The sequence below is a fragment of the Phaethon aethereus genome (assembly GCF_964289735.1).
Source record: "Phaethon aethereus genome assembly, chromosome: Z".
NCBI lineage: Eukaryota > Metazoa > Chordata > Aves > Phaethontiformes > Phaethontidae > Phaethon > Phaethon aethereus.
In genome coordinates this window covers 11,189,195-11,204,460 of record NC_138577.1, presented here as the reverse complement: position 1 = coordinate 11,204,460, position 15,266 = coordinate 11,189,195, and the positions used below count along the sequence as shown (strand labels likewise).

The 15,266-nt window shown below is 40.8% G+C and overlaps 1 protein-coding gene across 1 annotated transcript in view; it reads right to left on the bottom strand.

The window, feature by feature from the left end:
• Window positions 1–15,266, bottom strand: part of DNAI1 (dynein axonemal intermediate chain 1) — a gene marked incomplete at both ends in the record, with an annotated part of 157,501 nt that overhangs the window by 126,551 nt on the left and 15,684 nt on the right. Inside the window, 5 exons of the mRNA XM_082013776.1 lie at window positions 7,703–7,840; window positions 10,235–10,294; window positions 12,030–12,188; window positions 13,024–13,103; window positions 14,481–14,607. Coding sequence (XP_081869902.1) covers window positions 7,703–7,840; window positions 10,235–10,294; window positions 12,030–12,188; window positions 13,024–13,103; window positions 14,481–14,607 — 564 coding nt within the window. The remainder of the gene's footprint in view (window positions 1–7,702; window positions 7,841–10,234; window positions 10,295–12,029; window positions 12,189–13,023; window positions 13,104–14,480; window positions 14,608–15,266) is intronic.

Sequence of the window (15,266 nt, the reverse complement as noted above, 5' to 3'; positions counted from 1 at the left end):
TGAACAACTACTCCCACCTATGTGCAAAGCACATCAAGCTTAGGAAATAGCTGAAAATAGTTGAAGTCTGGAAGAATATTTGGGATCCACATATACTCTTGCTGTGTTTACTCTGCCTTACACATTCACTTGTGGAGAGATCCTTGATCTGAATTATGGTGGCCACCCTTATGTTCTTCAGGTTTTCCCTGGGTCTATGGGAGGACTTCTTGAGAACAGCACAGAGAATTTACTGTCATGTTCAGAATTTAAGAAAGCGCAGGAAAAGATGTTTTTGAATTTTAACATATTATGATATTCCCTAGATGTTAGGAATTCATGAGTATTAAGAGAAATTAAGGTTTACTTTATGCGTTTTCAAAGATGAATTCTAGATCCTGCCTCATCTATAATTTTTTTTTTTTTCCCAGCAGAAAGCAGGCTTTAAACAAAAAAATCCTGGAAATACAGAAACAATATATTATTCAGTGGAATTTTTCCTGCAATGCAGAAAACTCTCCAGATGAATCAAGAGTTTTAAGTCAACTTCCCTGTTAGGTAACTACACTGTTAGCAATGCAACCATGAATAACTTCATTTGTGGCATGGATCAGAGTATGTTATTTTCTCATTGGATCCTGCCCTATTTCAGGTTTGATTTATTCTGTATGTTACTGAAATAAATCTTCAGTGGAAGTGATAGGCCTAATTTACCCTTTTTTTAAAGATCTGTTTGAAACATTTTTTTTGTAGGCCAGCTCTGGGCTAGCTAGACAAATGTAATGAGAGCTCATCAGCTAACAAATCCATTTGAATTATTTCTAATTATATTTAGAACAGCAATAATGTGAATGGAATCATATGTATGATGGATAATGGGGTGGTACTTTGAAAAGAAATGTCCTGGTCTTGCTCTAGTATTCATTAACACTAATTGCTTCATATTTGCCTCTCCACAGCTAGCCAGTTGCAATGTGTAAGTCCAATAAACTGAAACATGAAAAAAGGCTTCTGCTGGTGTATAACTGCGTATCCAGAAGACAAAACTCATCCTAAAACGAGTAACAATTTTCTTTTCAGTGTCATCACTGTGGAAGGAACCAGCTGTGCTGGCAGCCACCAGTCCCTAGCAAGGGTTTGAAGATGAAAGGCTTTGAAACACTGATGAGGCTTTGGGGTAGTGGTAGTAGATGACGATTCAGGTCCTTGGAGCAGCATGCTGTCAGATGGAGTAACTGCTCATATCTCTGGCAATACATGTACTGGCAATACTAGAAGAACTCCTGGCTTGCCATGAAAAAAGCATGGTACAGGGCTGTTGTCAACCTCTTTCCCAGCACTGCAAATGCCCACTGCAAATCCCAAATAAAGTCCCCCAGGTTAAATCCTGTCAAGTAGTTATTAATTTCCAGAATTGTACTCATCCGTCCATTTTCACTATTTGCTTTTAATTCTGATACTCTATAAACAGCAGGTTGAAGACAAGGGAGTTGTAACAACTCATCCACTCCTTGGGATGACCAGTAACAGGTGAACAATAATATGAAGGTTAATTGCATTTGAATTTCAGCTGTTATTTAAAAAATAACTGTGGTCATCCAAGAGCTTGCAAATTATGATTATGACCCTGTGGGCTGGGCTGTCTCACCAGGCTTATCTCAGAAAGGGGTAATACTACAGTGAGATAGACAAGTCAGACAGGACCTCACATGATTCAGGAATGCACATTTCTCTCTTCAATATAAATTTTATTTCGACTTCTTAAGAAACTGTTCAACCAGTTCTGCTTCATAGGAGATTAGAGACTGATGTAGTGCAGTAAGTTCCAGCTTTAACATATTCCTAACTGGTTCACATCCATCTGTGTTTCTGTTGACACTATCCTCTGCCTTAGTAATTCTTCTCCCTCTCTGTTATCTACCTCAGATTCCCTCTCTACCTTTGCATTACCAGACAAATATGCTAAGATTTTTTTAGTCTCTTGTATTCAAGCTTTCCATTTCTTATACTCTTTTCCATATCTATGCAGGTTTGTAATCTATCATCTTTGAAAAGAGGTGATCAAAATCATAAGTCCCTGTACTACTCTGGATAAGGTATCATCCCACCTTACATAAAAGAAATAGTATTTCTCTGCTATCCCTCCCACAATATGTTCCAGCAATGTACTTGTCTTCTCATAGCCACATCATAACTCGCCAACCAATACACTCCTGTTTCTCCCTATCATTTCAAACTCTAAGTCCTCACCTTACCAAAGATTGCTTTGATATTCCAAAATGCACAGTCTCCCTGTCCATCTGTCCTTCCAAATCTACACTAATAACAACTTTTCTGGTTTCTCTAATAATTTCCGAAATGCACTATAACAATATCTTTACAGAATTTCAGTTAGATTACCTTTGCTATACTGTCCTTGTTAAGGGAAACCACCACTTTTATCAAAGAAAGAGATTATTTGGACATAACCTACCTTTGGTAAACACTTGCTGTTTTATTCCATACCATATTTACTCCAAATCCTCTGTTCTTTCCCTCCATATTAACTCTGGCACTATTAAAGTCAGACTAATGGAACCATTTTTACCCCTCTTACATATAATATATCCTTGTTATACTCCAATTACATAGCTCCACTCCTCTTTAGATTCATTACAAATCCTTACTAGCAGACTTGTGATTTCATGCCTTGTCAGCTCAGGGTGAGAGGAGCTAGCCTGCATCAACTTAATTGCATTAAGCTCTCTGTATTTTGCTTCAAACTGTCATTTCTAAGCTCATGCAACAACATGGGAAGGGTCATACTGGATCAGACCAAGAGTATTTCTGGGCCAGGATCCTCTCTGTAATCACAGCCATAAACAGGTGGCTCAGGAACAAGAAGAACAGGACAAGCAGATGTCCTCAATTCTGCCTAGTTCTCTCCGCTTACAACTATATTCAGCTCAGAATATCATTCCTCTTTGGTATTCTGTGTTCTCTATGTTATTCTTGCTGCCTTTATTGAAAAGTGTGGAAAAGTTTCAAATGTTGTGTCACTGCTCTCGGATGTAGCGTAACCTCTTCTCTCTAAATCCATTTGAGTGACGGGCATATTGAGAGATTTCCAAGAGGCTCTCATCACAGTCTCCAGTCAAATACTTTCTGTCATTCCAACTCTTATTCACTCATATTCTTCTTTATATCATTCTCATCCTTCCTTCTGCTGGAATCCCTGGTTACCTCCATTCCTTCTTCTGTTGGCTGCCTCTCTCTTCTGCTTTGCCAAACCACGTCTTCCTTGCTTCTTCTCCTCATTCTTCAGTGCAGTGTATGGCTTCATTCTACTACTTTTCCCCTAGTAGTAGAATTCTATTCCCCTCTCCTCTCCTCTCCTCTCCTCTCCTCTCCTCTCCTCTCCTCTCCTCTCCTCTCCTCTCCTCTCCTCTCCTCTCCTCTCCTCTCCTCTCCTCTCCTCTCCTCTCCTCTCCTCTCCTCTCCTCTCCTCTCCTCTCCTCTCCTCTCCTCTCCTCTCCTCTCCTCTCCTCTCCTCTCCTCTCCTCTCCTCTCCTCTCCTCTCCTCTCCTCTCCTCTCCTCTCCTCCCCTCCCCTCCCCTCCCCTCCCCTCCCCTCCCCTCCCCTCCCCTCCCCTCCCCTCCCCTCCCCTCTCCTCTCCTCTCCTCTCCTCTCCTCTCCTCTCCTCTCCTCTCCTCTCCTCTCCTCTCCTCTCCTCTCCTCCCCTCCCCTCCCCTCCCCTCCCCTCCCCTCTCCTCTCCTCTCCTCTCCTCTCCTCTTCTCTCCTCTGCTCTCTCCACCTTTGGCCACATTCTTCCATGGATTATGTTCTTCCTTTCCCAGTCATCTGTTCTCTTGACATCTTATTCAGTACCAGTAGTGTTTTCTCTTTGTTTTCATTCCTTTATGTTTTCAAATCCTCATCTGACTCCTACCATCATCTCCAGCTGTGGCTCTAGTTCTTGGATCTTCTCTTTCATGGCCTCCTGCCACAGCAAGAGCTTCCATCAGAGATCCACCTCTGGTAATACCCGCTCATTTTCTTCTCTTCTTCCCTTCGGGTTGAATCCAGTGCTACTCAGTAGCTATCACAGTCTTTTTCTTCCTAGTATCTAGCCTAACAGAAACAATGGTGGAAATCAATTGCTGCTTCTAGCCATTGTATCCTTAGTCCAGATCAGCCACATCTCCTGCTTGATGTTCCACAGTTCCCCTTCAGCAATTATCAAAGGCAGTATGCCCTCAGAAAGTGTTTACCTGGAAAAACTCTGTTTCAATTACTGTGTGGTCCAAAGTACGTAACCTGTGAGTTGGAAGCACCACAAAACCCACTTCTCCATTTGTTGAGTTGAGACCAAAAGTATTCTGATGCCATCAACCTTTAATTTCCATAGACATACACATGACCAGATGCAATGTCTGTCCTAAGTCTGATTTTAGCTTTGGATTACTTCAGGTTGTATTTTTACAGTTAATGACTGGAAAATTCAGCAGTTTTTTCTTACACTTCAATCTGGTCCACCAGTCTCGCAGAGGGCCTCAATTTGGGACACTGGCTCTGCAAAAAGCAGCTTTCCCTTTCATTTTTTCAGTCTATTAAATTTCTGGCTTCTCTGCCAGCCCCCTGGAAAATGCTAAGAGGGAAAAGCAAAAAACAAAAGGGGAGGATCATGGGTGCCTGGATTTCAACTTCCCACCGTTGTCAGTGAAACATGCAGCAGCTTTTTTATAATCTGGTTTCATGAATAGAATTTGTATTTATTTTTCATTATTTTCATTTTAGTAGTCCACCCTTTAAGCCTATAATTGCACTGTTGACTTCAGGCTTAATTCTGCAAAACATACTCAGGTGAAAGGTTTATTAGTTTTCGAAAGAACTGTGAATTTCAATGTCACAACTCACAGGGAGAAGCCTATAAGAATATGTTCCTGGTCTGCTTACACTATCATCTACCTGGACTTCAGTTTTTAAACTAAAGTTTTTAGTAAAATACTTTAAGACTTTAAAATACTTTAAAACTTTAATACTAAAGTTTTTCCTATAAAGTTTGTTTATACTATTGTCTACTTGCACTTTAGCAAAGCCTTTGACAGCGTCTCCCACAGCATCCTGCTGGAGAAACTGGCGGCTCATGGCTTAGAGAGGTGTACTCTTTGCTGGGTAAAAAACTGGCTGGACGGCCAAGCCCAGAGAGCTGCGGTGAATGGAGTTAAATCCAGTTGGTGGCCAGTCACAAATGGTGTTCCCCAGGGTTCTGTTTCAGGGCCGATCTTGTTCAATATCTTTATCAATGGTCTGGATGAGGGGATTGAGTGCTCCCTCAGTAAGTCTGCAGATGACATCAAGTTGGGTGGGAGTGCTGATCTGTTTGAGGGCAGGAGGGCTCTGCAGAGGGATCTGGACAGGCTGGATCGATGGGCAGAGGCCAACTGTATGAGGTTTAATAAGACCAAGTGCCAGGTCCTGCACTTTGGCCACAACAACCCCATGCAACGCTACAGGCTTGGGGAAGAGTGGCTGGAGAGCTGCCCAGCAGAAAAGGACCTCGGGGTGCTGGTTGACAGCCGGCTGAACATGAGCCAGTAGTGTGCCCAGGTGGCCAAGAAGGCCAACAGCATCCTGGCCTGTATCAGAAATAGTGAGGCCAGCAGGACTAGGGAAGTGATTGTACCCTTGTACTCTGCGCTGGTGAGTCCACACCTCAAATCCTGTGTGCAGTTTTGGGCCCCTCATTACAAGAAGAACATTGACGTGCTGGAGTGTGTCCAAAAAAGGGCTATGAAGCTGGTGAGGGGGCTGGAGCACAAGTCCTACGAGGAGCAGCTGAGGGAACTGGGGTTGTTTAGTGTGGAGAAGGGGAGGCTGAGGGAAGACCTTATCGCTCTCCACAACTCCCTGAAAGGGGGTTGTGGCGAGGTGTGTGTTGGTCTCTTCTCCCAAGTAACTAGCGACAAGACGAGAGGAAACGGCTTCAAGTTACATCTCAAGTTGCAGGGGAGGTTTAGACTGGATATTAGGAAAAATTTCTTTAATGAGAGAGTAGTCAAGCATTGGAACAGGCTGCCTAGGGAGGTGGTGGAGTCACCATCACTGGAAGTGTTCAAAAAACGTGTAGACATGGCACTTCATGACACAGTTTAGTGGGCTTGGTGGTGTTGGGTTGATGGTTGGACTTGATGATCTTTTCCAGTCTCAATGGTTCTGTGATCCTGTGATCAGGCTTATGATAGCACAGTGCTGCTGGGGTAGCTAAACCAGCCAAATCCTCTACAGTTAAATTAGCCATGTGGTATGAAAGTGCTAAAGCCAGTTTCAGGAGCCAGCTTTAAGATAGATGTATCTTAAGTTTTAAGTTTATTTATTCTATTATTTATCTCAGATAGATATATCTCAGCTATTTTGATATAGCTATGCCTATTCTAGGGGCAAGCTAAGAATTGATTTCCATGTTTCTGTATTTAGTTCTCAGCACATTTTGCTCCAGTCATTATAGAAATAATTTCAGTTTGCCTTCTAAGTGGTTTAAATCAGAATGGTGGGGAAAGAACTACCCACAATTCTGTATAGATCAAACACTGTTAAACCCTAACAGAAATTTCCTGAACCCCCAAAAACATCCTGGAACATGAAGAAAATCTTTCAGGGTTGCCATTGTTGTATTCTCAGAGCTTGAAGTGGAATCACATTTTTAAGATGGGGATATTGTCACTTCAGGGGAATGGACTGTGGCATTCCTGCAAGGCGCTCCTAGGCTAGCTACTCCTGAAGAGCAGCCTGGATTAGGAGTCAGTATCACCCTCACAGCAAGATCACAACACCAGCTTGGAGTTTGGCAGCAGTTATGATACCTGCTACTCTCAGATGCCAGACTAATGCAGGCTACTCCAGTTCAGCAGCCCTTGCCATTCACTCTGCTACTCCATAGGACTCAGAGTAGCTGACCTCCTGTTGGAATGATCACAACACCATGACTGAGGTATCACCGTGCTGTGTAATTACCGACCATGGCATAGCACTTCAAACACTGGAAGGAGACACTTCTGCCACTTTCCAACTAAATGAATAAATGATGCATCAAAGATCCCCACACAAACTAGGTCAAACCTCCCAGAATCATTATTCAGTTTTAAGTATGTAGGCTTCAATTGCAATTGACTATTATTAACTTTTATATAAATTATATATTATATACCATTTATATGTATGTTAACTAGAAAATATATAAAATATAATTCTATAAAATTATCATTAAAATAATAAAAAATAGTGAAATGTGTTTCACTACAGTGCTTTAGTAACATTTTGAAAGAATCCTAGATTTCTTTGCCTTTCAGATTGGAAGATTGTACCTAAAACCTCTGCATCACTTAGAATTCTTCGAAAAGTCACACAGTGTTTCTACTTATTTCATTCCTTTATCGCTCACATGCTAATCAAAAATGAGACACAAACGCAATAATGCACCCAAAAAAACCCCATATATCTCCTTGGAAATCAGGTTGAAGACAAGTTTATGGCTCCACACTGGTTGTATCCCCATAAAAAGTAGAGCAAAATGGAAACTCTGTTCCTAGCAAAAACTAATTTTTGCATTTCTTAGGGTTGTTACTTGCCAACTGAGACGATCAGCTACACAGTCAGCATGACCTGCTACATTTCTCCTGACTTCCGTTACAGATGCATCCACCACCACTCTGAGAAGGTCTCTTCCAGCACTATGGAACATACCTGTGACTCCAGAGAGGTTAACTTTCTTCCCTTCTTTTTCTCCTCTTCTCTTTTTACTACGTGAGCTTTTGGTTTTTCTTTCTCTTTTGACCTTTCCATTTTCTGAAGCTCCTCCTCATAGGCATCATAGATCTCCCACTGAGAGACAGACAGAGGCAGGATTTATCAGGACATGATTATACTCCAGAAAACAGCCATCTACACCATTACAAAAATATGATAGTCATCACTGCCACCAGAGTTAGCTGAAGACAGCTGGCTTGTTACACAAAAAGTGCAGGATTAAAGTCCAGGATTTTTAAAGCTTGGTGGGGCATGTCTTACTTTTTAAGAACACATTAGTGCATTCTTAACAATTTCTTTCCCCTCGCATTCTTCCTGGTGCTTTGACTCTGTATGTTGTTTGTAGGACTTTCTGTTTGGCTAATTTACCAGTGTTTAATAGGAAACATGCATTAAATATCTGCTTTATGACATTTCTCATGTGGTGTTGGAAAATTCCATTGTAGCTGCTTAACACAATTTAAATCTTGGACTCCAACTCTGCAGCACATGATCAAACGGAAACTGAGAACAGTTTTACAACTTCTGCTATGCCACATGCCAGGAATGTCTTACTTGAGTAGAACCAAAAGTAATTTTTTCACTTAAGAATTATTCATTAGTATTAGAGTGCTACTACTGTATTTGAAGCAGGTGCATTGCTTTCAGAACAAAACAAAAGACAACCTAATTGTGACGCATTAGCTTAGGAAAGGGTATATGATTCAAACACAAAATACAGAGTAGAACATTGGACTAAAGAAAGGTAGAAAAAAACCTCCACTGTGTTATAAAATTGCAGGTGGAAATGAGGTGGAAAGCTGTTCCAAACATCAGGGCAAGGATGAAAGACATGTGATGAGAAGAGTAGGAGAAGGAGCAGAACAGAAAACTTTGGAAATTATGAGCATAAGGAAGAAAAAGAAAGACAAAGAGTTGAGGAAAAAAAGAGCTTAAATTAAAATATTTTTTATAACCACTTAAATTTTCAACAGAATAAAAAGAAAACAAGGGAAAATTTTTCCTCTTAGTTTTCAAACACCTTATGCAAAATTTTAGCAGCAGCCTGATTATCTTAAATAGCTCTGTTCTCTCTCTAACTCTCAGGTCATGTCACTGTCAGAAAAAATGAAAGGCAAATCCAGCTGGAGGGAGGGAAAATCTCAGGAAGATCAATTACTCTGTGATTTCAAGTTCAGGAATAGACTGAGTCACAGTTTTCAGCTTGACAGAGACACCTTTGCTCCCCTTCCTATCACTTTCCTTTAACAGCATTTTTTAAGTTGCTGTCATTACCTGATACCTTCTTCTGGGTGTTCCTGTGGTACACTAGTAATGAAACACTATTTTCAATACCAGTTAGGGAGACTAGTTTGAAACAATATTTGCATCAATGACAAACACAAATATGTTTTGTAAATACTGTGAGAATTAATCAGCAGAATTGGATGGATTCCCTTTCCAATGAAATCTATAGTATTTTGATGTGTAAAATGTCATGCAAAATAATTTTTTTTACATTTTTAAGAAATGGAATACTGTGTAACAATTGTGGAATCATTCTTCATCATGAATAAACAGGCACATTCCTACTACATAAAACAGAGACAAATCTGTTGCAACAGGCTTAAAGTGGGCCTTCCCCATTCCTTATGGTGTAGCTCTCATTGGGCTCAGCTTCAGGCTTTAGAAATCTGCTTTTGCATACAATTAAACTTAGACAAAGTGAAAAAGACAATACACCAAATTCTTAAGAACACGCCCAAAACCTCTATGAACCCTTGTAAATTCCCAGCTATACAAAACCCTCAGAGGTCTCCACTCTCTGAACACAGTGCTCAAAGCGGAGCTAACATGCAGACATGTCCTAAGTGCTTTTTCATTATTTTGTTCCTGCATTTTGAGACCCCACTCAACCTGCCTTTGATGGGATCAGCTGACGGCAGTGTCCTGCAGCTGACCACGTATCGAATGCTGGATCACAGCTCTTCCTAAATAAGCAGCTCACCCATGACACAGTGATGAAAGATCTTCAGCGACAGGACAGTCCCTGCCTAAAGACAGCTGGGTTCCTGGAGGAGACAGTGCCTGCAAGAGGCAGGTGCAGTTTTGTCCCTGTTCCTACAGAGGTCAGCGGCAGCCCACCTCTTGCTGAGTCCAGAACCATTCTCACACTGTGGTTTTGTCATTTCCACTCATTTATGACTCTCTAAAGCAGACTAGCCAGGGTGGCTGGCAAGCAGTAGATCAGTTAAAAGCAGCTAAACAGAGACACTTGGCATTAGAAATATAAACCATTAGAAAGTTCACCATTAAGGAAGAAAAGAGGGCCATGCTAGTTGCGCTCAGATTTAAACCAGAGATCAAAGCCACAGTATGGGAATTCATTCCACTGCAAGGAACGCAAACATGGCAATTTGGTTTTTCCTTTCTCATAACTCAGTTTCCTAAATATATTATAAAAAAACTTTAAGAGTAAAAATTATTTACCTGGTTAGCAGTGGCTGAGAAATTTTTACAAGGTGTAGGCTCCGACTGACATGCTCTTTCCTGAATAAAGAAAAAGCATAAAGAAGTGTCACCTTTGCATTGAAACTCTTTGCAATAACATAGTCCAGCTGTGGAAACAGCCTTCTCATAGCAGGTAGTTAGAATAATATTGACTGAAGGCTAATTCAACATCCAAATGACTCCCAGAGCACTGCACAAACATTATCGGTGATCATGCAACTACAAATAGATTTTCCAAACCAAAAGAAGGTTCACAAGACCTTCTGATTTTTTTCCAACATACTTAAAATATTTTATTCAATATTTCATTTTGGAGGAGTTGAAATGGTTTGTTTCACCTCTACCATTTAAAACGAGCTGCTACCGGTTATGGTATTAGTTATGTTATCCTACCAAATTTGAAAAGCTTTGACCTATATATTAAAAACCCACTTGGGTACAGCAGTCAAAACAAAAGCATTGAACAGAATGATAACCTATAAACAATTCATTTGTTGTTAGGGAAATAATACTTTTATCACTCTTACATCAACATTCTGAAATAAATGAATATATTTCTGTGAAAGCTGCATTTCATGGAACAGCATTTTCTTTCAAAAAACTGTTGTGTCAGGAAATTTTTAAGAAGCTGCCTGTAGTATTTCACTGACCTCTGAAATGACGCAGTCTCAGAGGTACAAAGCGCACATCCTGTACAGCACACAGCAGTACTTCACTGCTATTTAAGGTCTATATTCTGCTTTCAAAGGCAGAATCACAGAGAGGCACATAACCCTCTCCCAGTAAAATCAATGGGAAGAGAATATGCAGATCTGGGGACAGAGAAATAACAAATTCCATACCCTCTGCAGGGATTTTTGAAAGATTCAGAATCTTAGCTCAGACTTTGCAGTATGCACCCCACTGTTGGATAAACTCTCCTGAGATCCTCCATCTCTATTAGTGGGCAGAGGTGGTATTCATTCTAGGAGATTGCAGCTCCAGCAACACAGTAACTCTTAGATCTCTCCAAGCCCATCAGATGTAAAGGCATCTCACTTTAGGTGTAATGGCTACAAGAAGGCAGGCTCTCTGGGGAAGCTGTAGGTACTCCAATTCCAGGGCAGCAAGGAAAACAAGATAATTTTCTCTCAGAAACTTGTATCTCCAATTCAGTGCTCCTTTCTGAGCACTCAGCTGGGGTCCAACATCACCAGTACTGCTCAGTCAGGAGGCCCTGTGAAGACACACTGGGAATGGCTGCAGGCTCAGCAAGGGAGGGAGATGTACCATGTAGCAGCAGTAAAGATTTGACATATTCACATGGGTCTGTTACTGTTGTACCTGCGCTCAACACAAGCATAAATACTGTTATCCTTTGAATATAGAGGCACTTATAACCCTGCTCCATGAGTAAGGGTTTGGATTGAAGCACAAGGCCATAAAGGTACTCTGTGGCAAAAGGAAATTGAATTCATGGATTCCAAGCCCTCAGCTACCACCCTAACCATTGCTCTTTTCAGATGAGAAGATAGACATGAAAGATGTTATAGCCAAGTAGAGGTTTAAGGATTTACAGTAGCACCAAAATTTCTTGTTAGGCTGTCCAAGAGTCCATGAGGCAAGAATTTTTTGTCACTGTTTTCATCACCCCGAATGTTTTACCATAGTAAACCAGTTTTTTTTTCTCCTAATAGTATCTACAAGAGGTCACAGGATATGACACAAGCACAGATGATCCATATGCCCTCCCACAGGAAAGGTCTTCCCATTACTGAAGGAAATGGCAGCATACCCTCATAGGGTTGTTGAGCGTCCTTGAAGCTCTCTCAATGAAGTTGAATCGGTTTGCAAGCTTCTGCTCCTTCACTCGTGGGGGACGAAGCTCTTCTGCTTCTGCTGCCTCAGCTACTTCTGCTGTTCCCGACCCCTCTGCCTCTTCCTCTCCTGCAGCCTGGAAGAAAGTAGCGCAGTGACTCCACCCTGAAAGAACAGACATCTCTTTCCTTCTTCAGAAACACTTCTTAGACTGCTGGTTTTCTGCTAGTGAAGGAAAATATAATTGAAGATTCGATATTTAGGATGGAAATTAGGAGACTTCCAGCAATCAGAGCAAGGATATTCTAAATAGGAATATGCAAAACCAGGAACTGAAGTCACTTTAAAACAAAGCTTGATAAGAGTGAGATAATATAGCATAACTGTCTTTGATAAAATCGACTCAGGGACCAGAAGACTGTGTTAAGAGTCCCACTACCGTGTGTTTTCATTTCCTTGTTAGGCAGTGAGCTTTATCTGAAACTAGTCTGAACTTGATTCCAGGGCTTGACACTGTGGATAAGAACAAACTTCTCACAGCATACTCCTTTCCTGATCAGCCAATTATCTTTAAATCAGGCCACTGCTTATTTCACGTAGTTATGCCTGCTCTTTCCCCCCTCCACATTTTGTTTTTCACCAATTTCTCTTTCAGGAATGGACATGATGGCCAGGAAGATTCCAGATCACAGCAACTTACACTGTATCGCGATATAATATCTGGATAAAGACAGACCTGGTATGTATGGAACTGTCACCCCACTACATAGTTTCTCCAAACGAAAAAAATGGCAGGAAGACCCCAGATGTTCAGCAGAATCTGCAGGATCTCACCTACAGCAGAGACACCTCAGGCATAAAAGAATCAATCAATCAATCACAGAAACTTCTCAGCAAGCCCATTTTATAATAAAGGATTTTCAAATCATGAAAATAAAATGGACAACTCTCAGGTGACTATGGAGAATTACCTGAGTATCTCCTGTGCTTTCTTCATCTTTAATCTCTGCCTCTTCAGATGTTACTGCAGAAGTCTCAACAGTAGACTTTTCTGATGATAGAAAGGATAAGTGAGTAAGCCCAGGATAATAGGACTTATTATCCCATATTCTGCAGATCCTTCTATCTTCTGAAGTATTAATATACAGACGCATCCTTTTCTAATGTTATCTCATTAAACAACACAGTAATCAATCTCCAATTTGGAGGGTCATTGTTTGCTAAAAGCCAGAAAAGGAGACAAAGTTATTACTAGAATGAAAGTGCAGCAATTCTGGTTGGACTGAAAGAAGAAATCTGATCTCAACTCAGATCAAACTTCTGAAATCCACTTCTGATCTGAGTAGTTTTGTTTCTGGATATCCCTTCAGGTCTGGACCTTTCTGCCCTCCAAAAATGTCTGCAATTATGTATAACCATGAAGAATGCTTTCAAGGCACACAGGAGTTATAACATGGTTTGTTCTTGCTTATATGGATAAAAATGAATACACTAGTCTTGTTAGAGAATGATGGATGTCTATGTTCCAATCACAGACTTGAGTGTGTAGTCATGCTAGCATCAAGCTGGTTGAAACTAGCTGGTTTGGAATCTATGAAAAGCACTGCCAACAAGAACAATCTGTGCTTTCATGGCATTGAAGATCCTAATCAGCACTTTGTCCTACTTCAAATCACCATGCATTTTGTTAAGTGTAAAACAACAGAAGCATTGACCCTCAGAAGCTGCAAGTAATGACTATTCTCAGGAGCTTATCCAGTGTTACCATCATGCCTGACAGTCATCACCTTGAAAGGATACTCTGTGACACAACTTCTCCTTTCACAGCAGAAAATCCCTAGTTGGTACATACTTCTCAGCTGAAAATTCGAAACTAGAATTCCTTACTAACAACAGAGCTTTTCAGCCTCTGATTAAGGTGTCTTTTTGACTGAAAACCTAAGAATGGTGATAGTAGCTCAGATCAAAGGTCTAACTATTTCAAAATCTTGTATCTCACATTGTCCAGAGTAAATGTCCTGGTAAGAGTGTAAGAATTGGTCAAGTATATGATAGTTTCTTGAATGATCACTCAGCCTCTAAACATTTCTGCTTTAATACTTTAAATCACGGCTGAAACTTTCAAAGCAGGCCAAGGAGTTTAGACATGTATGTCCAACTAATGGTACTGGAAGATGTTTAAAAGACACTAAATAGCTCTGAAAACTTCAGTGTTAGTGTTCACATGGCTCAAAAAGCATGCACCCTTTTCTAGACTGTGGCAAACATCTGGCTGATTGTTTTATTCTGGTTTGTTTCCCAAGAAGGATGCAAGCCAGCATAAGAACTGTTCAATTCTATGGTGAGGAAGCATGGTGATTCCCTCATGTTGAATAAGCAGTACCGATGCATAGCTGAAAATTATTGTGGTTTCAGATTACAAACCTACCTGATGCAGTGCTTAATCTGATACTCTGCCGTCGGCCTTCATCTGAATCTTTGAGTATCAAGTTTCCATTCAAAGAGAAGTGAACGGCCATTTGATCCACATAGCTTACTGGCTTGTATGCTCGTTCCTATGAAGAGGAAAAAAAACAACAAAATGAGCGTGGAAAAAAATATTTTAAACCAGAAGTACTATGTAGCCTAAGTTGCTAGAGCTAAGAAGATCCATACAGATAAGTATATGTTTCTTATTGGCATATTTACACTGAATTTCTTCTAGCAGGTATTTATATCTCAGGACACTGACAGCCATAAACTAAAAATACAACAAAAAGAAGCAAGAATATGAAACCTCTAGTTCTCCACCATTACCACAGCCAGTGAGTTTAAATACAGTCCTAGTGGACCTTCACTACACAGCACTCCCTGAGAGATTCTCATGTCCTGTTGTGCTGAAATCCCTGAATGAGTTGTTTTACCTACACAAGAGCAGCACCATACATAGAGAGCAGCTCTGACCTGGAGATGGTACAGGCTCTTGGCACCATGCCTAGGTTATAAGCACTATACTAATTCACCTATCTGATGCTAGCTTGATTGGCACTTGCTTGTGATTCCACAAGACTGATTTCCTTTCTCTGGTGATCTCATGTAATGATTGGTCAAACTAGTTACATCAGTACAGAGATGAGACAGGCTCAGAAATATTTCATATGGTTGTCTGTTCCTTGCCTAAGGTTGGGGATAATCCAATGCCAGAGCTGGAGGAGCTGACCCTGGGTCCTTTCTT